At 57.9% G+C, this 27,109-nt stretch overlaps 1 protein-coding gene across 10 annotated transcripts; it reads right to left on the bottom strand.

Moving 5' to 3' along the window:
- Nucleotides 1–130: 130 nt before the first annotated feature.
- On the bottom strand, nucleotides 131–26,818 carry Cic (capicua transcriptional repressor). Of its 10 annotated transcripts, none has more exons than XM_013364197.4 (21): nucleotides 26,682–26,818; nucleotides 20,726–23,503; nucleotides 8,844–8,993; nucleotides 8,523–8,757; nucleotides 8,308–8,437; nucleotides 8,034–8,216; nucleotides 7,786–7,951; nucleotides 6,713–6,915; nucleotides 6,399–6,624; nucleotides 5,872–5,975; nucleotides 4,414–5,647; nucleotides 4,135–4,322; nucleotides 3,695–3,816; nucleotides 3,436–3,602; nucleotides 3,043–3,336; nucleotides 2,620–2,942; nucleotides 2,082–2,338; nucleotides 1,829–1,983; nucleotides 1,619–1,750; nucleotides 1,210–1,341; nucleotides 131–1,124 (listed from the first exon to the last, which is right to left on the bottom strand). In XM_013364197.4, exons 2-21 carry the CDS (start codon nucleotides 23,490–23,492, stop codon nucleotides 757–759), a joined length of 7,536 nt encoding a protein of 2,511 aa, XP_013219651.2. In that variant the 5' UTR covers nucleotides 23,493–23,503; nucleotides 26,682–26,818; the 3' UTR covers nucleotides 131–756. The 10 variants fall into 10 exon arrangements, with proteins under 10 accessions (XP_013219651.2, XP_021590830.2, XP_021590831.2 ...); XM_021735155.3 differs by lacking the exon at nucleotides 26,682–26,818 and adding an exon at nucleotides 25,895–26,045 and having other exon boundaries at nucleotides 1,829–1,980; XM_021735156.3 differs by lacking the exon at nucleotides 26,682–26,818 and adding an exon at nucleotides 25,895–26,045 and having other exon boundaries at nucleotides 3,043–3,333.
- Nucleotides 26,819–27,109: the final 291 nt, after the last annotated feature.

Raw genomic sequence — 27,109 nt, 5'->3', positions numbered from 1 at the left:
TCCCTCTGATGTTGGGGTGGTCTAGGATTTGCTCCTTCACTTTGTAGGAAAGTGCACTGCTCCACAACCATCTGGGAACCAGCCTGGAATGCACAACACTCCTTCCCCTTCCAAGCAAGAGCCATACACATGTGTTAAACAGCTTTAATCTCAGTCATTGCGGCTTCTCGGCACAGTAAGAAATATTGCACATGATCAACATGTTTTGTTCTGGGGATGGGGGCAACGTAGGGGAAAATCACCTTCTTAGAAAGTACAACCCAAGTTGGGAGGGCAGAGGGGGTGGGGAGAGAACCCTCCCCATGCCTGTGGCAAAGTGCAGGAGCCCCCAACCCCCAAAACTAACCTGAGTCCAGCCCCTCTGGGGAAAAAAGGGGTGCATGAACTCCCCCCTACTCCACAGGCACCTCCCTGTGGCCCAAGGCCCACATTACCCTCCAGCTTGCAGCCCTCACATGAGCCATTTTGCATAAAGTACAAGTGAAAAGCTCTGAAGGTCACACGCTCCAGGTTATATATAGGGGCTCAGTGGCAGGAGACTGCCCTGGCTTCCCTCAGCTGCCCCCCAGCACAGGGAAGGAGCTGGGGAGGAGGAAGTACATACAATGGGAGCAGGCCTCATTCCGCCCCAAACTGGAAAGGACGAAATGGCTTTATTGGGAAGGAGGTAACCATCCCACTGCACCCCCATTCCTGCCACCTACACTCTGTGTCCTGAGGGGGTACTGTGGGCCCTGGGATCTATTCGAGAACCCTTCACCTGCCTGTGGCAGCTGTGGAGGGGCCTGAGGGTGGGGGAGAGGGCTGGGGGGCCCCCTCCCAACCAGGCTGCCCAGGTCCTGGCTCTGGGGGTGGAGGCAGTGGTGGGGCAGCCTGGGCTGTGCCAGAGTCCGAGCCAGGTGAGGTGGGGTCAGGGCCCCCAGCAGGGCTGGGAGTGGGAGCAGGGGTAGCAGCGGTGCCAGTGGGGGAAGGTCCAGGGAGGGAGGCCTCAGCTCCAGGAGGCTGCTCTGTGGGAGTGGCTGCCTGCATAATCTTCTGGCGCACCTCACGGATCTTCAACTGCAGACAAACCTTGGATGGGAAGATGTCCGCGTAGCGGGCCTGGAAAGCTGCTGTGGCCTGAGCTGGGGACAGAAAGCAGAGAGGGCAGGATGAGGTATACAGACAGACAGGATCTGTCCAAGTAACCCCCAAGACTTCAAGACATACCAGATGGGAAGAAGCCATGGTCCTGAAAGAGCTGCATAACCAGGGCCCGGCGCTGGTCCAGGGTGCGTCGCAATGATGAGTATGGCACCTTCTCATATTCCAGCTCCCCAAGTACATCCTCAGCTTCTGTACCTGTGAGGGCACAGGGAGCATGGTTAGGGCCACAGCAGCAGCCAAGTCTCCCGACCATTGTCCAAATGTCCACCAATGCTCCTTGAATTCTATTTCACAGGGGAGTCAGAGTAGGACCCACCCAAAGTCACATGGTGATTAGGGACCTGTTCTCCAGAACTTACCCTTGATTTGTTGTCCTTCCTCTCAGCAATAGCCATTCCACTGTTCCTCTTCCTCTACTGCCCACCCCCCAACACCACTCTTACAGATCCTAGGGTCCCCACAGTGCCTGCACCTGTGCGGTCAAAGGTGAAGATATCCCCCTCGCACTTGGCACTCTTGGGGGTGTTGGGCTCTGAGCTGCAGCTGGATCGTCTCCTCATCTTGCGCTTGGGTGAGGTGGGGTCTTCAGGTGCTGAGTCCAGGTCTGTCCAAACATAAGCAAGCTCAGTAAAATTGGTCCAGGTCTGTTCCGCTACCTACCTAGGAACCAGCGCTTGCCTACCAGTCGAGTTCTTTCTCTTTTTGCGGTAAGAGCCCAGGATGGCTCGGGGTGAGGTGGCCAGAGACTGCAAGGTGGGTGAGGGAAGCACCTCCTCTGGCCGAAATTCAGGCAGCTCAGCAAAGCGCTCTTCAAAGTCCACCTCTGACAGGACCCTGCTGGAAGGCAGGCAGGATCATTTCCCCTGCCTTGGCCTGTGGTGCCCTCTTTTCCACCAACCCCACACACTCCTCCAAGGACCCCAGCCCCTGCTCACTTGTCCACAGAGTCAAAGGTCTTCTTCAGGGGCGGGGGCCGCACCTTCACCTTCTTGCCGGTACTAGCCGTCTCCTTGCGCTCTGGTGTGTCCCCGGCCGCCCTCCCACTGCTGCCCTCACTGCTGCCACTGCTGCTGCCACCAGAGGCTGCGGCTGGAGCTGGGGCCGGGCTGGGAGGAGTGGGGGGTTCCCCACGACTCTCCAGGCCCAGCCCAGGGACGCGCCAGTCTGAAGACGAGCTGGGGAATTTGCTGGCCTGGGATGCAGACAGACAGGGAGAACAACCCTGGGATCAGATGCACGGGGGCAATGGCCAAAAACAGATAAATGCTGAGACACCCCAACTCCTGGGAGAAAACCTAGTCCCATAGCCTCAGGAAGGCCAGGACATAGGCCCCCGGTGAGAAGGGATACAATAAAAAAACAGGAAGCACAAACAGGCATGAAGAGATGAGGAGCAGGACAAAAAAGCAAAAATGAGCAGAGTGCAGTGAAAAGCACCAGGGGAAACCCGCCTGTGGGCTGCTGGATGCTCACCATGGTCTCAGGGCCCTTGGTGCCAGTCCGCTCTTCAGCAGGCAGGGGTGGGGGGGGGCTGCTCCGGGCCGTGGAAGGCCAGGTCTCTGGGAGTGGTGGAGGGCCTGGTGGTGTAGGCTGCCCCTCAAGCTCAGACTCTGGAACAGGTGGTTCTCTGGCTGGGCCAGGCTCCAGGGGCTGCCGGGGTGCAGGGCCAGGCCGCCCAGAGGCACCTGCCTCAAAGGAGCCCACGGGAATGCTGGCGATGGCTGCCTTCACTTTCTGGGGGGCCTTTGGGCTGGGCCGCTGGGCCTTCGGGGCCACTAAGCTGTAGGTCATGGAGCCTGTTGGTGGGTAGAAGTGTGTTTGCTAAGCCAGGCCTAACTGGGAGCCCATCCCCTGGGTTTCCCAGCATACCATGCCCTGAGTTGGTCTGACACCCACCTGTGGCACTAGGAAAAGGGCTACTGGGGGCTGGGGTGGCAGTGGCAGGAGCTGGTGGGCCCTTGGGCAGAATGGTGGCAGCAGGTGGGGTGGTGCTAGTGGCCACAGTGTAGACCAGGCTGGGGGGTGCCTGGGATGCCTGGGCCAGGGGTGCTGAGGAGGTGGGTACAGGGCTGCCAGGATAAAATGCTGTTATGACAGGACCTCCAGGGGCTGCACAGGCAGGAGGCAGCTGAGGGCTGGGCACAGGTGACACACCCACTTGGCCGGGAGCCAGCAATGGGGCTTGGCCTGCTGAGAGAGAGCAAGGGAAAGGTGGGGGACCAAGTCAGGGCCCAGCCTGTCTCAGCCCCACCCTGGGTCCCCAGCACTGCCTGCCAGGCCACCCCTCACCTGAGAGCAGGGGCTGCACGAAGGCAGGGCCGCTGGGCCCTAGTGAGGTGAAACCTAGAGCTACAGAACTTGTAGGCCCATATGAGGTGACTGCTCCAGCCTGGCTGGACGTAGGGCTGGTGCCCAAGGGCAGCGTGTGCCCACCTGCCGACTGCACATAGGTGATTCTGCCATAGGGAGAGGAAAAAGGAAGAGTGAGGTGAGCCACCCCTATCCCACCCCTCCCTTGGTCTCTGGGGAAGGGCTCAACTGTACTCACCTGGTAGAGGAGGGCAACAAGACTTTCTGGGGCTGTGAGGTGGGTCCGGGGAGTGTGGCTGGGCTCAAGGGCGGCACCAGGCCGCTGGGTGTGCTCACAGGCACGGGAGTCAACTGGATAATCTGTGGGTAAAAGCACCCACAGGCTGAGGTGAGCTAGGACCAAGAGGGGGAAGGAGAGAAATGACACCTAGGTGGGAGTTAAGCAAAAGTAGGAACCTCAGAATTTGGGATAGGAAAGCTGACAAAGAGGTGGAAGACACACAAAAAGAATAGGTGAAGATACTGAGAAAATTAGCTGGACACAGACAGGAAGTAAAGATGGCAAGGTGGAACCCCAGGAAGAATCAGAAAAGGAGAAAGCAGAAACAATGGTCTATAGGGATTGACATTCAGCAGAAAGAAGAGGGAAAGGTGGAGCCATGGCTAACATGCCCTTACCTTGCTAGGTGGCTGGGCACCATTCTGCACAGGTACTGAGAAAGGTGGACTCACCAGGGGCAGCGGCTGGCCAGCCCCGCCACCCCGCACTGACATGCTAGGGGCTGCCAGGGGCACTAGTACCTTCCCAGGCAGCAGCTGGGCTGAGCCACCTGGGGGTGGGGCCTGCACAGGAGAAACTGACTGGGCTGGAAGTTAAGAGGCAAGAAAGAGAAAGGTTACAAGAAAGCCAAACAGGCCTACAGCCCCAATCCTGCTGCTGCCCAGGCCAGGCCTCACCTTTAGGGGGTGGGGCGGAGGGTACAGACTGCAGGATGGGAATGCCAGGAGTGGGTGCAGTGGCGGCCAGGACCTTGCCGTTGGTGGAGGTGCCCGGCGGAAGGGTGAAACGGATGCTGGTGGTGGGTGCAGGGCCGCTGGGAGTCGCTGCCTTGGTCCCAGGGGCTGGTGCTGGGGCAGGTGCCACTTGAAGCTGCTGGGGCAGCGTGGGCAGGATGTACTGTACCTGGGTGATTCCCCCAGACTTGCCCAGGGCACCTGGTTGCAGGATACCCAGGGGTACTGGCCCATTGGGTCCACTCCCAGCACCTGCTCCTGAGCCCACAGTGGTCCCACTACTAGGGGTTCCCTGGGCAATGAACTGAACAGCAGGGGGTGCAGGGGCCCCATAGCCTGGGGTACCCACAAGTAGGTTGGTAACAGTGGCAGGTGCCTTCCCCACAGTGCCCAAGAGGGGCCCAGCCACCAAGTGTGGGGCTGGTGGGGCGGCCGCTGCTGACTTCTTGTCCGAATACACTAAGCTAACACCCAGTGGGGAGCCCCCAGGCACTCGAGACCCAGTGCCTACTTCAGTTCTGCCACTTGCCGTGTCATTTGGAGATGCCTCAACCCGGCCACAGGTGGGGAAGGGCTTAGAGGCAATGGGCACAGGAGTGCTGCTAACAGGTCGCACCACATTGGTGACCATGGTGGCAGCAGGGCGGGACAGAGGGGCTGCTGGGGCCCCATAGGCCAGTGATGGGGTTGGGGCTGAGGGTACTCGGGCCCCACTGCCCTCCCGCTCCTCCTTGTTTGGGGGCAGGACCAATGTCTGCAGAATGTTTCCTCCCCCACTGGGAGGTGCCGCAATGACTGAGGGACCTGGTGGCTCCAGGCCCCCAACGCTTTCAGGTCTCTTGCGCCGGAAAGTGGCAGGATCCGTTGGGAGGAACCGGGTGGTCTTGGAAGGTGTAGCTGGGCCACCAGGCCCAGGAGGTGGAGGCCGAAGTGGTCCTGCTGCACTGCCCTGACCAGACTCCTGGGCCTTGAAGGTTCCAGAGCCCAGAGAGAAGGAGGTGGCTACCGAGGCTGAGGAGACGGCAGGTGATGGGGAGGAGGAGGATGGGGTGGGACCATAGCCTTTGTTGAAGGCTGCAGGTGGATCTGGGGGCCCTGGTGGCTCAGGGTCCAATGCTGGACGGCAATGGGTAAAGGAGGAACGGATCACTGGTGAAAACACCTTGCGGCCAAAGCCCTGGGTTGAAGAAAGAGAGAGACACTCAAGTCAAAGAAATGCAGACACCTGGACAACCCTAAATGCCCAGCAAGCCTGTTGGCCAAGCCAGCCTAATACACCCCTGCCAGCTGAAGGCCTCAATTCATCTTGGCTGCGACCCAACTCCAAGGGGGTAGGAGCTTGACCTTTCCAGACCCTAACCTCCCTCATCCCCTGTGAGACTGAACAGCACCAAGCCTCACCTTGTTGCCCTCTGGATCCTCCCCAGAGCTGTCTCCACTCTCGCTGTCAGTCACCCGCTCCTTGCACTTTAGATCAATGTCAGTCGTGCCAAAGCCATCATCAGCTAAGGAAACAGAGAATAGTGTGGGCAAGGGGCTAGGTGCAGGCCTGCCTAGGAGTTTACAGTCTGGAACCTGGGCTCTAGTCTCAACTGCCCCAAGCTGGTGGTATTGTCCAAGACACTAGTCCTAAACCAGGACAATGAATACCTGCCCAACTGGAGGAGCCTAAAAGCATGTTGGGGGAGGAGTAATGCATAACAGCATCTAGTGCTATGCTCAACAATGCCTGTGTCTCACATCTCCTGCCTGGCATGATAGCTTCCTTGATGGTAGGGTTGGGTTCACTCTGCATGACCAGCACAGATGGCATGTGGTCATAAACAAACGTAAAAAAGAAATAAGGAGCCAATCAGCCTGGATTCTGCTCACCCTCCAACCCTCAGCTTTTGGGTCACCAGCAGGATTATCAGCCCTGCGCTGCTCACCAATGACATCATCGTCCCCTTCCTCCTCACAGATGACCATGCGTTCCTCATCACTTGTCATGTCTTCACTAGCAGCACGCTGGGAACGAGAGGCTCGGGTGGGCAATAATGGAGGTCGCCCACTGGCTGCTAAGGCACCTCCTTCACCAGGGGCTGTGAAGGGACCTGGAGCGCCATACTGGGTGGAAGGCTTTGGGCCAGAGTATGACGTGGGGCCAGACACCATCTGCAAGACAAGTGGCAGGAAGGGTTCAGCCAGGTCTATTGCTTTTGGAAGCCCTCCCTGTCCGCCCCCTGGTGGCTGCACCCCACACCTGAGTCAACTCTTGCAGTGCCTGGCTGTCAACTTCCCCACCATCCAGGCTGTGTACACCACTATGGGAGAAGGCTCGAGGTCGGGCCGAGCCAGGTCCCCCAACTGTGTGCAGCCGTTCTGTTCCACAGGAGCCACTCCCTGGAGCCTTGGTGTCGGAGCTCAGGAGTGTCTGGGCTGCAACGGACAGGAGCTCAGAGGACACTGTAAAGCAGAAGGGGAACTCTGGCTGTCACAGAGGCAAAAAGCCTCTCACCAGCATCTATACTAGCTAATCCACCCACAGATAATTCTAGATACTAGGGAGAAGCAGGCTGGAATTCCTGGGCCACCTGGTAGGAAAAATAAATCACCCACCAGCCCAGCATCTCCCTCCTGCTGGTTCTTGCCCTCCAGGGCTATAAGAAGCAAGTCCATTCCCAGGGAGGCAGACCTTCTAAGAGCAAGCAAGCCTGGAGACTTATCCTTGTAACAATGGCTGGCTAACAATTGGCCTGTCTGAGCATCAGTTTTCTCACCTCAGAGAGGCAGTAATATCACTCCCTCAAAGAGTTAGAAGATCACATCCAAAAGATCACACCAAAAAAGCACCCCAGAACACTGCCAGGCACTCCAGATACTCTTTGTCAAGTAGAAGCAGCACATCAGGGGCATTATGAGCTGCAGCAGTTCCAACTATGGTCTTGAGAACCAACCAAGTTGAAGTTTAAATTTTGGCTGTGCTGCTTACCAGTTGGTGACTTTAAACAAATGACCTTGTCTTTTTGAGCCTGTTTCCTCATCTGGAAAGGGCTGTGGTTTTGAGTACAAGACAACACATGCCCCATGATGTCTGGCATGTAGAAAATGATCAATAAACAGCAGTTTGTAATGAGATTTATTTGGATATCTCATCTGTATCTCCCTGGCTCCTTCACATACAGCAACTGCAAGTTCCTTTATGGGTAATGCTCCTCAAATAAAAGCAACAAAGCAGAAAGATGCTGCTGGGGCAGGGAGTGAGCAAGCAAGCAGGTAGCTGGCAGCTCTCAGGGAGAGAGGTGGCGGGGTGGGAGAGCCAAGGGGCTGACTAACCCCCAGGGGCGGCGGCAGTGCCCGTCTCCGACATGCTCCGCTCCCGCGTCTCCTTGTGCCCTCCTGCCAGCCCCAGGCTCGTGGGCTTGGCCTCTGAGCTGGACTTCTTTCGGTCCTTGTTGCACCACTTCCAATCTGGGTGGGCCTTGAAGTGGGCCTCCTTCACCTGGCAGGAGAGGGCAGGGCGACCCTTCATTTACCCGCCCCACCAGAGCAAATCAAGAACAGTCAAGAGGAGGAAGCATTACCTGGAAGGCCAGGTCATGGTACTTCTGCTTCTCTTTGGGCCCCAGGGCGTACCACCACTCTCCCAGAATCTTGCTGACGGTCCGGTTGTCCTGGTTGGGGTGGCGCTGGTGGACCAGGGCCCGGTGCCGCTTACTGAAGATCATGAAGGCATTCATAGGTCGCCGTATATGGTCCTTCTCCCGCTACAGTAAACAATCCAGAGCAAGGTGGTTAGGACCAGGGAAACATACTTGGATGACCATATTATGAGTAAAACAGATAGAAAGGAGGCACCTTATTGGGGCTGCGTCCATCCTTCTCAGAAGATGAGTCTCGTTCCTTGGGCAGGGCACTGAGGGACTGTGTCCGACGTTTTCCAGGTGGCAGAGGCAACTGAATCTCCGGAGACATGATGGAAAGGAAGCTGGGGGAGCATCAGGGACAATGAGGACCATGGCTTTGGCTACCCTCTCCCCCCACCAACTTGTCCCAAGTTGTGATGCACTCACGCATCATCATGGTCACTCTCTGTCTCACTATCCAGCCGGGGCTCTCCTGGGGGACCAGAAGCTTCTTCCTCCGTGGTAGGAGGGGGACCTTTACCAGGTTCCACCACCCCCAAAGTATGTGGGGGTCCAGGCCCTGGGCTCTCAGGGCATGTGGCTCCAGGAGGTCGCCCGGGGTCAGCATTCCCTGTCCCTCCTGATGATTGCTCATGAGCAACAGCTGCCGACTCAGCAGGTTCTGAAAACACAGAGGTACATCAGAGGGCCACTGAACCACCTACTTCTCCCCATCCACAGGCCTTCCCACAGAACCCCACCCCTCACCTTTGCTCTGATTGGAGGCCACTGGGTGGCTGGCAGGTTGCTGGGCTTCACTCGGCTGCACAGAGGGGTCTGGCTGGCTGGGTGCCAGAAAGGGAACTAAGGAGTGCCAGGGGAACACAGCCACAGAGCGAGGTTCCACGTTTGTCCACACTGTGGGAAAGAGACAGGTGAGCTGGGTAGCAGGAGAACTTGGCCCTGACCCCCAACCCTGGACAAGGTGGCTCTGTCCCTTCTTTACACCTCTTTCCCTAACCCTAGAGCCTCTTGGGCTTGTCGGTGAGATGTCACTCAGGAAAAACTCCTCCCTGAAAGATCTCTAGATTTATAAAAAAGAACACAAAAGCAGAAAAGGGAATAGTACTCACAACCCACCCCCCCACACACCTCCACCAGCCCTGCCACCAGGGAACAGACCAGAGGAACGACTGGCTCCTGCCACAAATGAGGTCACTCAGCTGCCATTCCACACTCCTGATGCCCCAAGACTTCTATGGGGTTGGGGACCCCCATGCCTGTCACAACACATTCCCAGCACCCCATGTTGCCATCTGACAGCCCCTCACATTGGGCTCACAATTCCCTTTCCCTCTCCAGAGGCAGATGGCCCTGTCTTCCCTCCCCTTTCAATTCTCTGTTCCCCCAGGGTTGTGGGGGTCTCACACAGACCAGCCCCTGGTATATAATATCTTCTTGGACTTCCTCCCCCAAGACCCCAGAGGGCCAACCTGCCCTTCCTGGGCGGGGCTCAGGTGGCTCCAGCAGCTCTCCCCCCTTCCCCAGAGACTTCCAGAGCCCATAAAGAAACCTCCCAACCTCCCTCCCTCCCCTAAACCCCCAAGCTTATCTTCAGCCCAGTATCCAGCCTCCTTGCCCAGAAAGAGGCGAGGGTGTGGTAAACTCAGAAGAAAAGGCACAGACAATAGGGCAAAGGAGAGAACTGTTACAAGTCTCTGCTCAGAAAAGGCAAAAAGTGCCAGGTGTTTCCTTGAGGCTAAGACAGGAAGACACTACCCTCACCAAGAGGCCACCCCAGGGGTCCAACCTTCAGCTCCCTGAGCTGGCACAGGAGGGCGGGCCTGAGCTGGACCTGCCCCTGCTACACCTCTGGATAGCTTGGCCAGGAGGGGGTTCCCCCTCTCACTGCCCAGGTCCGGGGGAGAAGTGGAACCAGCAGAGCACTGGAGGAGAGAGGCCCCTGCTAGGGGAAGACGAAGAGGAAAGGAGGGAAACGCCCTAGCCCGGGTCTCCATCATTCCAGGCAGCCCCTTGATCCAGATCAACCTGACCTGAGGTGACCCCCCCATGGCTTCAGAAACCTAGACTGGGGGAGCTATGTGTAAGGAATTGGCCTCAAGACCTGATTTTTGAGGGACTAACAAAGAAAAAGTAGCTCTCAAAGAAACAGAGAAATGGGGATCTGGAAAACAGCACTGGAGGATACACAAGACTAAATGACAACCCTGTCCCTTACCCTTGGGGGCTCCCAAAACCTGCTGGGCCCTCCAACCCCACAGCAGCCCCCAGGGACCTAGACCTGTTCCTTTCTTCACAAAATCTCATCAGGGGCTCCTCCTTTCCTAGGAAGTGGGAAAAGAGGGGCTCAACAGACAATGGCGGGCAGTCCTTTGGTCCTACAACCTCTCTAGTACACTACCCTCCAGGTGTCCCAGTCTGTATCTCTTTTTTGTCAAGGTGCACACAAACACTCCAGTCTTGTTTTGAGCAACAGTGTCTCACTTCCCGAGCTAGGCTTATCCTGAGCCCACTACTCCAAGCACCCTCCCCCTTCCGATTCCACACCTTCCACCAGCAGGTCTCAAGCATCTCCGATTCTAATTCAGGCTCCAAAGACACTCTGCACCCTCGCCTCCCATCTCACCACGGACCTGTTCACCCCATCACTTAAAAACAGCTTTCCCCAGGTACTCCCCTCTCCCTCCTATCGCTCCATCACGTTCCCACCTGCCGTTACTAACCGCTCGGCCCCGTCGGGCTCCGTAACTTTCCCGGTACTCCTTTACTCTGCCTCTACGGTTCTCGTACTACAGCCCCATCACCGTTATTTCAGACTTAACACCCCGACACCTTAACCCCTGCAGTCCAGGGACCCGGCGCTACTGACCGAACATGCCGAGGCCACGGGAGGCCGCGCCGGACGCGGGCATCAGGGGCCTGTGGGCCGAGTACATGGTCCGGCACCGGGGAGCCCCGGCAGGGGCTCGCACCTCTCAGCGACCGTTGCCGCTCCGCCCGCAGCCGGCTCCTTGGCCGTCGCCGCTTGGGCCCGGGGGGAACGGGAGGCCGTCGCCGCATGCCCCCCCCACCGCCCCCCTCCTGCCGCCCCACGCGGGGGTCTCCGCCGGGCGCGCCTGCGCACAGCGCCGCCTGCCTCCCGCCGCCCGGGGGGGCGGGGGAGGTCAGAGCGCGCCGGCCCCGCCCCGCCCCCCGGCGCGCGCGGGGGCCGTCACGGGGCGCGCGGCACGGGGGCCATCGGCGCCGCCCCCTCCCTCTCCCTCCTCCCTCGCGGAGTCCGGCGGGCGGGGCAGGCGGGGCGGGGCGCGGCGCGCGTGCGCGGGGGCGGCCCCCTCCCTTCCCCGCTGGCTGGCTTGCTGGCTTGCTCGCTCTTTCGCTCCCTCCCTCCCTCGAAGCTCCGGCGGGTAACGGCTCTGGCCCCGCACGCCCCGGCTGCTAGCGCCGCCCGCCCCGCCTTTCCAGGCCCTGGGCCCGCGGCTCAGCGCCCGGTCGACCTCCGGCCCCAGGCAAGCAGAAGGACCAGCGTGTGTGTGTCCGTGCGCTCCGAGCAAGCCCCGCGCCGAACCACCGCCGCCTCCCCGCCCCGCCACTACTACGCGCTCCCCTCCCCCCGCCGCGCCTCCCCCCGCCCCTTCCCCGCTTCCCCCGCGGCCTTCCGCGCAAGCCCGGCCCCCCGCGAATAATCCCATTGGCTGCCGCTGCCGCGCGCGGGTCAGGCCCCGCCGCGCCCGCCCCCATTGGCCGCCCCGGGGGAACGTCAGTCATATGCAAATAGAGGCAGGGCGGGGCGGACTCCGGTTGGCCCGGAGCCGTCCGGGGGCGGGCCCGCGGTAGGAGGGTGGCAGGAGGGCGCACTGCAGCAAAGGCAGTGAGCCAGGGGGCGGTTCGGGGTGCTGCGCTGCTGCGGAGGCCCTGGATTGACTATGGTGCTATGTGTCCAGCTCGCAAAAGAAACGCTCACGCGTGGCTCGCCTGGGCGCGTCTGGCCACGCTGAGCAGACAAATCACGTAGGGTGGGCGAGCCATCCCTGATGCCTCCTAACTTATACGCGCGCACACACTCCTCATAGACAAGACTTCATGCCACACCCCATTATCACACACAGCACGGGCACCATATGCCCTCCGTCTTACACCTACACTGTCACACGAGAAGTCATACCCCGTACACCTGCTCAAACTGATGTACTAACATACACTCAAGGTCCTTCATTCCCCATCAATCGTGCACACTCAATTCTCACCCATACTCTTTAAATCACCCATTTTGTACATGCCCTGTCACGATAGTTCACCAACACATCTTCATCACACTTCCACTAGCCCACATGAATCACAAACTAACATATCAGGTTCCACACTCAGTGTAACAGCATTTGCCTAATATGAGGCCATGGCCTCACTCCCCAGCCTGCAAAACAACACGTCAAACAGGCAGACCTCAGCACAGTCACTGCTTGTCCACTACACACACCCCACATTCCTCCCACACAACCACACACATTCTCATAAAGCCTCCCTAGCACTCATACCCCGACACCAACACACCACACTCTATAAACTTACCCTCACAGACACTATATTCATACTTAAGTACCAGGACCCATCAGTTGTACAGAGCCCTGTGGCCTTAGACCATCATCACTCAGCTACCAGGCCTGACTCATCTACCACTTGTGACACTACCTAGCAGTGTAAAGCAGGGGACAATTGGCTATCCCTCCTGCAACATCCTACCTCCAGGAAAGGGAGGAAAGGGCCAGGAGGAATAAAGGAAGTTAACACTGGGGTTGTTGTGCTGGGAGCTTGTATTTTCCTGTTCACTGAATCCTCACAGCCTCCTGGGGAAATTTGTTTTATTACGCCTGTTTTTCTAGTGGGAAAATGAGAGTCAGGCTGAATAAAGTGTATATGATCATGCAGAATGGATGATACTAGTCCAGTGCTCAAACTCAAGTGTTCTGGCCTTTACTCAAAATAATCCTCAAGATGGACACAAGCAGGGAATTCCAAAGAGAGGCCCAGGAATATGATCAATCAATGATACCGAGAGACTAGTGAACTACAGAAATGTGAGCAGGTACACAGAGATACAGGAAAGGGTCTGGAAACCACCAGACAAAGATGCAGAGGCCCTGTATCACCCAAGAGGGATCCTGAAATCACACTCAGGAGAGGTAGGGGCCCGAGTTCACACCTGGGCAGGTAAAGGTTGCACAGGCTCAGATGGACCAAGACTAGGCTCCTACACAGGCAGAACTTCCACAAGAGCAGGTAAACCCCTTTCCCAGCCTGCCCCATCTACATAAGGAGCTGAAGACATGGAAATGGGGCAAAAACTGGGTAACCTGATCAAGAGGCAAAAGAAAGGTCTGCAGCCTTCTGACCTCCAAAGATGGCAAGGCCAGACATTTGGCTTTGAGCCTGGAGGAGCTACCAGAGGGACTATTAGGTGACTGCCCCCTCCTCCCCATGCAGCCCCAGACTCAGACCCTCCATTACCTCACTGCCCCAGGGACTGCAATGTGAGGCAGAAATTGAGGCTGAAATCAATGTGGCCTGCTATCTCCCCACCACTGCCCCCTCCTCTTCCCACCGGTGAGTCACCTATTGGTAAGTTAACCCCTTCTCCACTACAGTGAAGCTCAGGGACAGAGCTCGGAGGAACCATGCTCCCCCACTTCTGTTGGAAGAGCCAGGCATGGCACAGCAGGGAAAGAGGGCCCCACACATCTGGGAGGACTGCACATCTGTTAGAATACACAGTGCCCGAGGAAAAAGTATGAGAAGAGGCCCCTTTTGGGACAGGGTACAACCAAGTGGGGGCCCAGCCTGGCAGGGAGGGGCAGGAATCCGGGCGGGAAGGGCCCCCCTGCCCTGGGCGCTGGGCCAGCCCTATACTTAGCTTCCATTGTTCAGGGTGGAGGAACCCTGGGTGGGGGTGGATTAGGAGTGGAGGGGAGGGAGCAGGACCTATCCCCAGACAACTCCCTCTCTCCAGGCATCCTCAACCCTACTTGGGTCCTCCCTAGCTGGAAAAGACTGAGAAGGTTCCCCAAACCAGGGCCCCAGCCCAGTCTGAGGAGGTACACAGCCATCTGTGACTCAAAGCTGTACTGGGCAGAACTGTGATGTAAACTACTCCTAATTCCACATAGGTTTGACCCCTAAACTAAACAGCTCCCACAGTACCACCCCACCCTGGCCTGGGGACAGGGAGCCCAGACAGAGACACCAACAGCCACCAAGGTTAGTGCAGGCATGAGCCTGCCCAGACGCCTGGGGCGACCAGCCAGGGATGCTAACAGGCAGAGCGACTAGCAGACAAGCTCTGAACTTACGGGCCCCATTTATTGACCCCGCAAGGCACTCCGCCCCCGCCTGCGGCTCTCCACCCCGCTCTCTAGGCCCAGTCCCCGCCTGGGTGTCCCCAGCTCCCCTCACCTGCTCTTCTCCACACACACACACACACACACACACATACACACACACACACACACCCACCCACCCCGGGTGGCGTCGGCGACGGCCAGGGTTGCCTGGGGAACGAGCCCAGGATTGGGCTGGTGAGGCTCGGCAGGGATAGGGGCCTAAAAATAGCGCCACAGTGAGTCAGTGTGAGTGGGGCTGGGGTAGGCAGGAGAACCAGGAGCGGAAAAAAGGCAAGAGAAAGGAGCAAGGGAAAATCCCCAGGGTCTAAGAAGGACAGGATGTGGATGAAAAGCGGGATAGGGCCTTGTGGGTGGAAAGGTGCGGGGCAGAGAGGGGTGTACAGGCGCCAGAACTGTGAAGGCTGGTCGGCGCGAGCTAAGGGAGGCGCCAACGCCCGGGCGGAGGAGGGGGCGCCGCCCTGTGTTCCCCTCCCCTCCCAGCGCTCACGAGATTTTCCACTCGCTGCCTGGCCCCCAGCCAGACCCCGGCAGGCCCCACAAAGCCGCTTTGTGCTGGGAAGGCGGGCGGCCGCCCCACCGGCCTGACACCCACGCGGGCCGCTGCGGGGCGCGGGCCAGCTGGCACCCTAGTTGTCTGCAGGGCCCGGGGGTGGGGGCACCCAGCGCGAAGTCGCGTAGGGGTTAACTGCGCAGGGGCGGAGGGAGTGGGCTTCGGCCAATCGGCGGTCGGCGGGTGCAATGTCAGCCAATGGGAAGGACCAATGCCTCACGCCGGGGGCCTACCCGCTGAGGCGCGCGGGAACCTGCACCCCTGGTGCAGACCGGGGTAGGGCGCGGTCCTCACACCGTGCCTGTCTGCATCTACGAAGCCCCAGGTGCACGGTTTCTGTCTACTTCGCGATCAGCAGGCTCAGAGGGGGGTAATCTCACAGTCAGATGGTGGCACGACCTACATTTGAACCCGTTTGCTTGGCTTTTCTGCCTAAATGAGAGGACGGGGGTTCCCTGCTCGTAACCTGGTGGGGGGCAGGAACAAGGGACGGAGTGCGGGCGGAGGAGGCGACTCGGTGGGCGAGGGTCCAGCCGCCTGTGGTGCAACCGCTGCCGCCGTTGGTAATGAGAGCCAGACGCCGTCGCCGCCGCTAATGCGCCTCCCTCCCGGCCACTAATGGAGCCATTAATGCCCGGGCGCCGGGGGCTCCGAGACATAACCCCCCCTCCCGCTGCGCATGCGCGCACCTACTGCCCCGCGGCCTGCAGCCACCAGGAGGCAGCCTGACCCCTCCAAGGGTCTAGTGCCGGGGTCTGCTAAACTGGGGGAGCAAGGGTCTCTTCCTTTAAGTCACAATTGACTCATAAACCCCTGCAACCTCACGAATTGTCCTTCCCCCTCCAGCCCTCTCCCCCAAGCTCTTCCCAAACTAGGGCCTCCTTCCTTTTCCAGAGCAGTCTCCAGGGATCTTTGACACTTAGATCCCACGTCTTCCCTCCCCAGCTTTAAACCCTGTCTTGGCTATTTAGGGGCTCCAGAATACAGCCCCAGCTTCTCAGTCTGGCATTCAAGCCTGACCTGGATGGACCTGTCCTCCATGTCCATGGTACCCTTCTACCAAGCCTGGGTTCTTGTGTCGGTTCCAGCCTTAGCTAGCCACTCAAAGAGTTCATGCACTTTGACCGCGCCTGGCCTTTGCTTATAAACCTACCTTGGCCTGGATTGCTCTGTCCTTCCTTTCACTACTCTGAAACCTGCTCATTCTTCATACTTCAGTTCAAATGGCACCTCCGATGAAAAGTCTACCTGAACCTCCCTCTCAAGCCCCTATGGGCAAATGAGTTGCCTCTATCCTCAGGATTCCCTATAGTCAATACTTCCTTTGGCTCATCCTTTTCTGGGCCTCCAACATCACATCTGCCTTTCCCAGGCACTTGTCCCAAGACTACTCAGTCCTAGACCTGGCAGAGGTAGCAGGAAAGAACTGATTTGAGAAAGAACTGTTTGAGAAAAAATGGAAATTAGTACTAGGAAAAGCCTGGATTTGGGAGTCAGGAGACCCAGGCTCAACACCCTCAGTCCCTCTTCAGGCCTCATTTACCCTACCTGCCCAGCTATAGTTGATGGGTACTGCCTTGACTCTAAGTTGCCACCACAAGCATCCCCTGGGAGGCAGAGGTGGAGCTGATCTGGTTCATGCCCTCTAGCAGGTGGGTGGCCACAGGAGCTGCTTTCCTGCCACCCTCCACAGCCGGATCTCCTAGCTTGGCCCATACAGCCCCCGCCTTCCTGCCTGTCTGGGGAACAGGTGCCCGGATGACTGCAAGATGGAGCCTAACACTTCTCTGGAGATTATGAAGACAATAGTGGGCAGTTGATTTGTGAAGGAGTAAGAGGGGGCCCCCATGCCCAGACAACCTCCCAGCACTTCCCAAGAAGGAATAGGGGACCTGGTGCTTAGCAGTTGCTCACTGACATTTTAAAATAAGATCCGAGAGCCAGGCACAATAGTGCATACCTGTAATCCCAGTGACTTGGAAGGCTGAGGCAGGAGGATTGCCAAGTTCAAAGCAACTTAGCAAGATCTTGTCTCAAAAAGGGCTAGGGATGTAGTGCATTGACTAAGCATCCTTGGGTTCAATCCCTAGTACCTGTGTGTGTGTGTGTGTGTGTGTGTGTGTGTGTGTGTGTGTGCGTGTGTGTGTAGGATGGGGTGTGAGTTTGGGATGCGGGCAGCAACAATGTGTAAAGACTAGGAGAGAGCCAAGGGTCAGGCCATGCAGGCCCAGGGAGAGAGGACCCTAAGACTGAGAACCAAAACAGCTTGGGCTGGAAGCTCTAACAAGGACTGAAGTCTAGAGAGGGACAAACCCACAAAGGTAAAAAGCCAGACTCACTCAGGCAGCCTGAGGTTCAAGAGAGATACAGAAATAGAGAAATAAGAGAACAGGGACATGTAGTGGTTTGAAGGGAGACCGAAGTCCAGAGGAGGGGCAATGCTTGTCAATAAAGGGAAGCCATGCAGGAAGCTGGAGCTGGGAGGGAGACCACGCCAGGAATGGAACTGAGACATCTGGCCTCCTAGGCTGGGACTAAAGGCTTGGGTGGGGTTCTTCTCCTTGAGAGCAGGCGGGAGTACTCAGAGGGAGGTGGCAAAGGCAGCTGGCTAGCCATGCCATGCACAGAATGCAGAGAATGCCGGCAGCCTGCCCCAGCACATCCCCCAGAGGAAGCAAATGCCTGGTGGGGGGCAGGAGCAGGCAGGCTGCCCTGGGCCACCCCCTCACACCTGCTACCTTCCAATGGAGGGTAGGGCCCTCGCACAGGTGGGTAAAGGGGGCCAGGACTACAGTCTCACTGTGCCAATGGAGGCAGTCTGCTCTATTTGGGCCTGAGAGGGAGGAGGTCCCAAGGTACCCACCTCCCAAGGTTTTAGAGAAGTCTCTGGGAGAAGAATGAAAGGGCCAGCTGGCTGGGGGGGGGGGGGGCGGGTACAGCCTGGATACCTCAGCATAAGTGTTGTCAGGGAGGCACTGTTCAGAACTGCCAGGACAGGAACTGGACAAGTTCTGACGACCAGGTAGCCTCTAACAAAGGGCCTCGTTTTTCTGAACTTCAGTTCTATCCCTGAACCATAGGGCTGGTAATCCTTGCTTCACAGTATCAGGTGGATTTGATGAAATGTCCCCAAGCCTGGGGTTGAGCACAGGCTATATGCTCAATTAAAAAAAGGTTTATTATTGTTTTTATTGTTATTATTGATAGTGCTTAAAAGCCTTAGATCTTGGGTCAGATAGCCTGAGTTCAAATCCTGGCTTGCTTCTTAGCTTGGTGACCTCTCTGGACTGCAGTTTCCTTCTCTGGCCAATGGAACTGACCTCCAGGGGGCGTTTCAAGGACTCAATCATGAAAAGCTCTGCAGGGATCTGGAACAGCTTATGAGGCACAGGCACCCCCAGTGCTCAGTAAGTCATTACTAGCTCTTAGTGCAATATGGTGATTGGCAGACCTGGTTCAAGGTCTGGGCCTGCCCCTCCCTGGCTGGAGACCTCAAACGGGATGACTTCCTTTTTTACCTCACTTCTACTCTGGAAAATGATGGTAAAAGCACCTGCTTGGGAGGCCTCAGCATCACCGGTAGCAGTGCCAACCCTCCCCACTCTGCAGCAGTGAGGGTCATCTGAGACAATGCTCTAGGGCCAGTGAAGGGATTGTGGGTGTGTGGGCGGTGGGTAGTGAAGGGGTGGTTGGAGACTCTCTACTTCAGTTTCTTCTTCTGCCCAAAGACAGAAATCTTGTCATGCCTACTTCTGAGGAATTTTGCTCATATCAACTACAACAACAAATGCAAGGGTCAAGGGGGTGGGGTGAAACACAGTGCTGACTACCTCAAAATGTGAGTTGGGGAGTAGGCATAGCCCATGCCCTGTGCCCTGGCTCTGGAGACAGGCCTGGGCTGGAGCTGTGTGAAGGCAGGGCCTGGTTCCATCCTGAATTGGCCCCGTCCCAGCTGAAGCTACAGCAGCTCCTACCCACATCCACACCTTCCTTCTTCCATGGTCACCCTGCCTCTGGTCTCAGGGATTTGGTGCAGCTGTGGTTGAATCCGCTCAAAACATTCTACAGCTCCCTAGTACTCTCGGGATAAAGTTCACAAGTCTTCTAATGGCTCTCTGCAACTGGACCCTTGCTCTCTAATACAGCTGCACATCCCAACACTCACCCACCATCCATAGCCCTTGACTTCAACGTCCTGTAATTGTATCCTTCCACCTTTAAATCTTTGCCCAAACTCTTCCTTCTGCCTGCCTACCTAGCCCTGCTCATATCTGTAGAGCCTCGGGTTCCTGCTCCAAGAAGCCTTTCCTGAATTTTCAGGCTGGATCAGCATCTTCTCTGGGCTTTCAAGGCCTCCTGGGCTTCCCCCAGCCTATCCCTGACCGTGCTAGACTGTCACTGTCCATTATAGGTCTGTTGACTCCAGGGATTGTGAGCCATGTGAGGGCAGGGATGTGTCTGCAGCATCATCCAGCACAGGGCTGGGGACAGATAGACAAAGAGGAGGCCTTGTGCCAACAGTAGATAAATAAAATGGTGCTAGGGCTGGTGACAGTTCTGTCATCCTTGCTCTGAGTTGCTCCTAAAGGCCCAAGCTGGTCTGGACCCCTGGCTCTCCAGCACCATCTCAGAAGTGCCACTCTTCCAGCCCCAGCCTCAGCCCTGCAGCCACAGACTTCCTCCCCTCTCTTCCTAGGCTGTCCTCCTTCCACCTTGGAGCCTTCCCACAGGCCTCCTTCAGGAGGCTCTTCCAACCCTAGAGTTGCCGGTTTGGACTCATCAATTAAGATAACTCTTGGTTTACCCACTTTGACCCAAGGGCTGCCAGACTAGATTCACACCTGGAGGGGTGTGCAGCACACCCTGGCTCCCTCCATGGTACTGACCACATCTGTAATGTTTAATGGGCTCCAGTCTTTGGTCCTGCCACTGCCTGGAAAGGACCTGTTAAAGCCTTGGTTTTTCCATCTGCAAAACAGTATTACAATCCAGTGGTCATAAGCTGGTCTGCCTAGGTTTGAAGGGTAGCTCCAGGATTTATTAGTCATGAGACCCTGGGCAAGCCACTAACTTGGCCTCTGTTTCTTCTGAACAAGAATAAACAGGCCGGGCTCATTGGCACATGCCTGTAATCCCAGCAGCTCAGGAGTTGAGGCAGAGGACTGCAAGTTCAAAGCCAGCCTCAGCAACTTAATGAGGACCTGGGCAACTTAGCGAGACCATGTCTCAAAAAAAAAAAAAAAAACAGAATAATCATGTCAGCCTCCTGTTGGAGTTGTTATACAAATAAAAGGAGCTAATATTTTACAAATGTTTAGAATAGGACATGTATGTGAATGCTATATTATGGAATGGGTGTGAAAACTTGTTGAGATAACCCACATGTAGTGCTTATCACAGAGATGCCCCTGCCCAGGACATGGGAACTGTCACCATGATTATCAGCCCCAACAGGGGCCTGACGTGGAGTGTACATTCAATAGAGAACTGCTGATTGATGGACCCCTTGAGAGCATGGTCCATAATAGGCAGCATCTGGAAACACACATCAAACCTTGAAAGTCCAGTCCCCTGGCTGAGGCATATACAGCAACATCTGAGCAGAGAGGAAGCCAGCCTCTCCACAAAACCTTGAAGAGGCCTATTCAAAGTTAGCCCTTGCCCAGCCCACCCACCTGCCCTCTTACCTGTTCCAGGCCGGCCCATGATGACTTCCTTCTTGGGGGCAGGATGGCTGGTATAGCTGCTGGGCACCAGGACAGGCAACAGGGCAGCAGGTGAGGGATGGAAGGCCACAGGCTGGAAGGGCGAAGAAGCCAGGCCAAAGGTGGGCATCGGCTGGGCCACAGCAGTTGGCGCAGCTGGAGGCACGGTGATGGGCACAGGGGCCGGCAGAGGTGGGGGCAGGCCAGGCTTCCCACTGGCCACCCCAGGGGGCACTGGGGTCTCACGGCAGCCCCGCCCAGGTCCCCCAGCCCGTGCCTCACCAGCAGTGCCCACATCCCCAGGGAATTTGGAGGGCAGCGGCACATCAGGGTTACGGACAATGACAGGTGAGTCCCGCTGCACAGCAGGCACCCTGCGAACTGAGGGCCCTGGATCCGAGGTTAGGCCGGCAGGTGGGGGCAACAGCAGCAATGGTGAAGGCTGGCGGGAGCGAGAGAAGGGCACAGCAGGTGATACGGCCCGGAAGCCAGCCGGTGTGGAGGGTGTCGGTGTGTGGGACACTGAGTCCACACCAGAGTCTAAGCTGTCGCCCTTGGGGAAGTCTGGGGCAGCTCCTCCACCCCCTGTGCCAGGGGCCCCCAATGACCCTGGGTGGGGCAGCAGCTCAGTCTTTCGTCTCCCGGGGCTGATGGGCACGGTAAAGGTTAGGTTGGTCTGGAAAGTGGGTAGAATGCCAGAGGAATGGCGCTCTCGAGGGGCAGGCGGTGGTGGGTGGGGACCCAGGTCTGGTGGTGTCAGAACGCCTGCCTTAGGGGTGCTGGCACTCAGATGGCGACTGCGAACAGCGGTGCGCTGGATGACTGGAGAGGCATTGATGGGGCTGAAGTTGGCAGGGCGGAAGCCGAAGAGTGGCGAGGGTGAGGGTGACGGGGCAGGCGAGAAGGGTGACTGTGTAGAAACGGGTGAGAAGGAGGGTGTACCCGAGCGGGAACTGCCCAAGGACACCAGCATCACAGCGGCCTCACACTCGTCGAACTCAAAGCGTGACAGGTCAGTGGGGGCCACCAGGCGTGGGCGTGAGTCTCCCCGGGCTGCCACGCTGCTGGCCTCACTGTCCCTTGATGTCTCATCACCCCAGTCAAACTCGGTGCTGCCCTCACGGGCCGCCACGCCAGTTGGTCGCCCAGCCCCACCGGGCCCACCGTCAGCCAGGCCCTCCATCTCCTTGGTCCGCATGGACAGGTGACGTGAGCAATAGCCCCGCCTCTGTGACTCTTTCATGCAGCCATCTCGTGAACACAGCCGCCGCCACTGTTTGCCATTGAACTTTTTCCGGATTCCATTGGGTGTGCAGACGACATCGCCCTTCTTGTACTTCTGCTGGGCAGCCGTCAGTGGTGTGCGGGCTCGGGCTGCTGGCGCAGCCCCCTTCTCCAGTGAAGCCACACTGCTACTCCGGCTGCCACCCTGGCTCCCCTCCTGGCAGGGCGAGGGCTGCTCACCAGGGCGGCCAGGGCCAGCAAAGGCTGGGGATTTGGGGGGAGGTGACAGGAGTTGGGGTGGGGGCAGTGGGAGCAGGGCTGGGGTGCCCAGGGCTGGTGGGTGCTTCTCCTCACCCTCCTCACAGTGAGCCCCAAGGTTGCCACCGAAGCTGATCTTGGAGACCTCAGCATCCTCGGGCTGTTTGGGGTCCATGGCAGCAGGGCAGGGTGGAAGGGCAGACCCAGCCTCGGCCTGCTCTTCCTCAGGGCCTATGGGGGGCTTCCTCAGCAGGGCTTCAGGTTCCCATGGTGGCCGCAACAGGCGTAGGCTAGAGCGAGCCACCCACACAGCCTCCTCAGGTTCACGATGCAGCGGCTGCTGGGGCTGTGGTAGGGCGCCTGAGCCAGGGCTGAGGCGGACCTTGTAGGCAGCTGGCTTAGTAGCCACCTCCACCACCACGCCCTCACGGTAGGCAGCCACGCCAGGCTCCACACAGGTACAGACAGCTGTACCCACCACTAGTGCACCCGGTGGTGGTGTGGCATCCAAAACCACATCCACACCACCACCTGGCACCCCCTCATAGAAAGTCAGGGCCCTGTCACCAGGGAACTGCACACCTAGGTCCTGGCTTCGGCGCACCTGGCGCACCACAGCAGGCAGGAAGAGGCCATCACCACGCCTAGCCAGCACCCGCTGGGACCGCAGCTGCCGCAGGTCATAGCCGCCACTGGTGCCTCCAGGGGGCCAGGGACCTGGACCACAAGCCTCAACAGACTCATCCTCCAGGTCGGCTGAGTGCTCACTGGCTGTGTCAGTGGAGGAAGAACGGGTGGAGGTGGGTAGCCGTGGAGGCACACCCAAGGTGCTGGCCTCCTCAGGGGTCCGTTCTTGTTCTTCAGGGACCCCAGCCACCCCACTGTTGCCAGCCCCATGCTCCTCTACATACTTCTTCTTGGGCGCACGAGACTTGAATGTGGCCGTCTTACGGCTGAGTGAGGGTTCCCAACGGCCTGCCTCCCCATCCCCCTTTGGGTCCTCAGCTGGACCTGGGGTTGGGTCGCTGGGGTGTAGCTCTGGGGGTGGCCCCTCAGCCCCAAGGCCCTGCTCAGTCTCCTCCTCGCCTTCTTCAGCCTCTTCTGGCCCCAGTTGCTGTTGTGGCTGTGCCTCTTCATCCTCCTCCTCTGGCTTGTCACCCTCCCCAACCCCTCGCCGCCTCAGAGCCTTGGCCCTGGTGGCTGGTGGGGACTTGTTGCCACTGCCAGGACCTGAAAGGCCAGTGCATGCTTTCTTCATTGGCTTCATCTTTTGTCCACCTGCAACATGGGAGAGCAGATGGGGATCACTGGGAGAAACTTAGGAAACCCCCCAGACCCAGTGTCCCCCAATATTTCTTACTTGTTGAGTCCACTGCCTCAAGTCCATGATCCCCAGGGCCTTCTCCCTGGCTGTTCTCAACTCATGTGGGCCCTAGCTGGCACCCAGATACAGACTGGCACTTGCATCCCCGGAGCATATACACTCTGGCTCCTTGGGGAACACTCACATATACCTGCTCTCTCTGCAGAGGACACAGAATGTGCATGCACATGTTCCAACAGCCCCAAGGGGATGTGAGGAGCACTGACAGTTCACACCTATGGATCACCGCTTTGTCTGAGCCCTGTGCTTGCTAAGCTTGCCTTTGCTAACTCATTTCATCCTCCAACAACCCTAAGAGGTGGGTGCTACTATCAGCCCCATTTTATATTTGAGGAAACAAACGGCACAGAGAGATTAGGCAACTGACCAAAATCATCCTACTAGGAAATGGCAAAGCTAGGGTCTGAACCCAAGCAATCTGCCTCCAGAATCTGCACTCCTAACCATTTCAGTGTGCTGCCTGTCACATGATCCAGAGGGCATGCTTAGTCTCACTGTCACCATCCAGAGAGTACACACAATCAAATGCACACACATATATAAGCACCAGGCCAGAGAAAAGGAGATGACTGGGCTGTGATGTGAGCCTCTCTCCCTCTACCTTCCCTCCATCCCTCTGGGCAGCTGGGCATGGCCAGGCACTGTGGAAAGGAGTGGGTAAAGAGAGTCTCAAAGGATGGCTGCCCACTCTGATCTGCACCTCAAGCTTGCCAGATACAGCCATCTCCCCAGATCCTGGCAGGGAGCAGCCAGGGGCATATCTGGGGCAAGAGCTCACAGCCAGTGCTGCCACAATGCCATGCATAAGCACATGTACGCAAACAAACACAGGCACACACTCATGTCATCAGTCATCACACAGTGGGACACAGAGCTGTACCCCAGGGTTTCTCTGACCCACTGGACAGGAACCTGCCCCTCCCCCACAGCACAACTGTGATACCCACAAGCCCAGCCCCCTCCTTCTGGCCTGCATGCATCTCAGCCCTGACTGGGCTGGCTCTGACAGTATGGCCCAGTAGGCTGCTCCCCCACTTGGGGGGTCGCCAAATATGCCCTCCAAATCCAGGTGGGGATAAATAGGATAAGGTCAAAAAAAGCAGGACAAGCCCAACAAACCAACCTCACCCACTTCCTGAACAGTCATTACTGCCCGCCCCCTTTCAAGCTGCCCTGAGAAAGGGAAAAAAACTTTACTCTCAAGTCACTTTGAGAATGTGAGAGGGTAAAAGAGGGCTTCCAGGATGTTTAGGAGGGCCCAGGAGCAGAAGATAAACACAGTCAGAGGCACCCCTGACAGTCTTCAGGCTCTCCAGGGATCCCTGGCTTCATGTTCTCCCACTTGGGCCCTGTTCCTCCTACGGACCCTGTAGTCCCAGGCCTGTCCCTTCTATGGGCCAATCCTGTGATCCTCATAGGCAAAGCATAGAAGGCCAGGGAATGGCACCCAAATGCCCAGCAGTTCAACAGCCATCACCACCTTCTCCCCTTTGATGGGCTAGGCAACATTTCTGGGGACTGAGATCTGGCCCCAGTTCTGTCTAAACACAAACCTTTAGATACCCCACCCTGGGCCTACAACCACAGCCAGGCACCCCTAGACCCTGCTGCCCAGCCCACCCTCTTCACCCCAGAAACTAAGCCTCTTTCTTTTCCTGAGGGCCTGCTTTCTTCCCATCCACCCCTCTCTGGAAAACTCCCACTCAGGGTCCTCCCCTCCCTCAGGATCTGAGCAGCAACTCCTGAAGCCCAGGCCAGCCTAGGCCCTGGCTCTGTGGAGTCTCATTCCCTCTGTTCCCATCAACCTTCCTGGCACCAGCTTCTCTGCCACTCTCTTTCTATCCTGTCACCACCTCTACCTCTCTCCTCATAGGCCCTAGGCCCCTCCTCTGTTACCCTCTCCCTGGCACCTCCATTTATCTCTGTCACCTATTCCTCCCAGTCACCCTCCTGTCAGCCATCTCTGGACCTGACACCTTCTCTCTCCATCACCTCTCCCTGTCACCCCCTCCAACTCTGTCCCCTCCCTCTCCCTGTCACCCTGATCCAGTCCTGTCACCCCTCCATTCCTGTTACCGGTTCTCTGCCTACCACCCCTCCCCCCCAATCAACCCTCTTCTATCACTCCTCTCTCCACCACTTCTTCCACTCCGTGTCCCCTTTCCACCATTCCTCCCACCTCTTTCCCCCTGTACCCCCTTTTCCGTGTCCTGCCACCTGTCCCCCCTCGACCCCCAGTCCCCCACACCACCGCTGCCCATGTCAGCCCCAGCCCCGCCCCTCACCTTGAACTCGGCGAGGTTTCGGGGCGGGGGGCCGTGGCCCCGGCTTGGTCCGGTCCGGTCCCTCCCCGCCCCCCCTCCAGCTCTCCCTCTCGATTCTCCCTTTTTTTTTTACTCCAACACACAAAATGGTGAATGGACCTGCAACAGCTGGAGTGACCAGCCAATCAGCGGTCACAACCCCGCTGACTGGCGCCAGCCTAGTCCAATAGATATTCGCAGCCTAGTCGGCTCCGCCCCCCAGCGACGAGCGACGCTCGCAACGACCAATCGTGCCCTTGCGGCAGCGCTAGGAGGAAGGGCCAAAATCCAAGACCGGCCTCCCTCCGGGACCGACACCAACCTGAGCCTACGACCGCCTGATCTGCCTAGAGCCCGGCCCTACAACAAGTGATGGACATTAGCCTTGACCAATCGCAGGTCAGTTTAGTGCCCAATGACTAATACAGTACCCAATCACCATGCACTCTAGGCCGGAACCCAACCTCTGTGAGGGACAGTAGCCAATTAAATGAACGAAGGAGGGGCTAAGAAACGGACTCTCCAATGAGCAGGCTTAGAAGGCGTGGCCCGAGCGTTTGTTGACCGGCTAGTCGCAATTCCTGCTGGGAATAGTAGTCTTCTCACGTCTCCAGCCGGTAGTCGACAGTACAAGGCAGACTACAACTCCCATGTGACAGAGTGCCCAGAGCACCAAAGAACCCCGGCGAGGAGAAAAAGTCGGAAAGGGCTGTTCCTTGTGCGTCTCTCTGGACACCAGGAACATCTTAGACCCAGGGCCCCGACTCACCTAGATTCTGGGCTCTGGCGTCGCCGGTGGCTCCTCTCAGTGGCGGCGGTAGCGGCACGAGGGGGAGGTGCGAGGAGCAGCCAACCGCCAGCCACGAGCCCCGCAGCCAATCAGCAGGGGCCTGGGCGGTGCAATGACCTCACCGGTTCTACTCTCTTGCCCCTCCCCCACGTGGTGTTGCTGCCGGTAGCCGGAGTAGGGAAGTTTGGGGTGGGGGGGGATGGGAGGAGAGACAGTGATGTCACCTTTCCCCTGCTCGATTGGCTGTCGGGTGGTCAAGACTACAACCAATCAACGATCTCTAAAAGTCTGGCGCGGCCCCGCGGAAAGCCCTGTTGCCACCGCGAGGAGAGAGAACGCGCGCTTGTGGGGTGGCGCGCGCTACTGTGTAGGCAACGCGCACGGCCTGGGGCTTAGGGGCCCTGCGG

This window comes from Ictidomys tridecemlineatus, chromosome 15 (assembly GCF_052094955.1).
Source record: "Ictidomys tridecemlineatus isolate mIctTri1 chromosome 15, mIctTri1.hap1, whole genome shotgun sequence".
Lineage (NCBI taxonomy): Eukaryota > Metazoa > Chordata > Mammalia > Rodentia > Sciuridae > Ictidomys > Ictidomys tridecemlineatus.
This window is presented reverse-complemented; position numbering and strand designations above follow the sequence as displayed.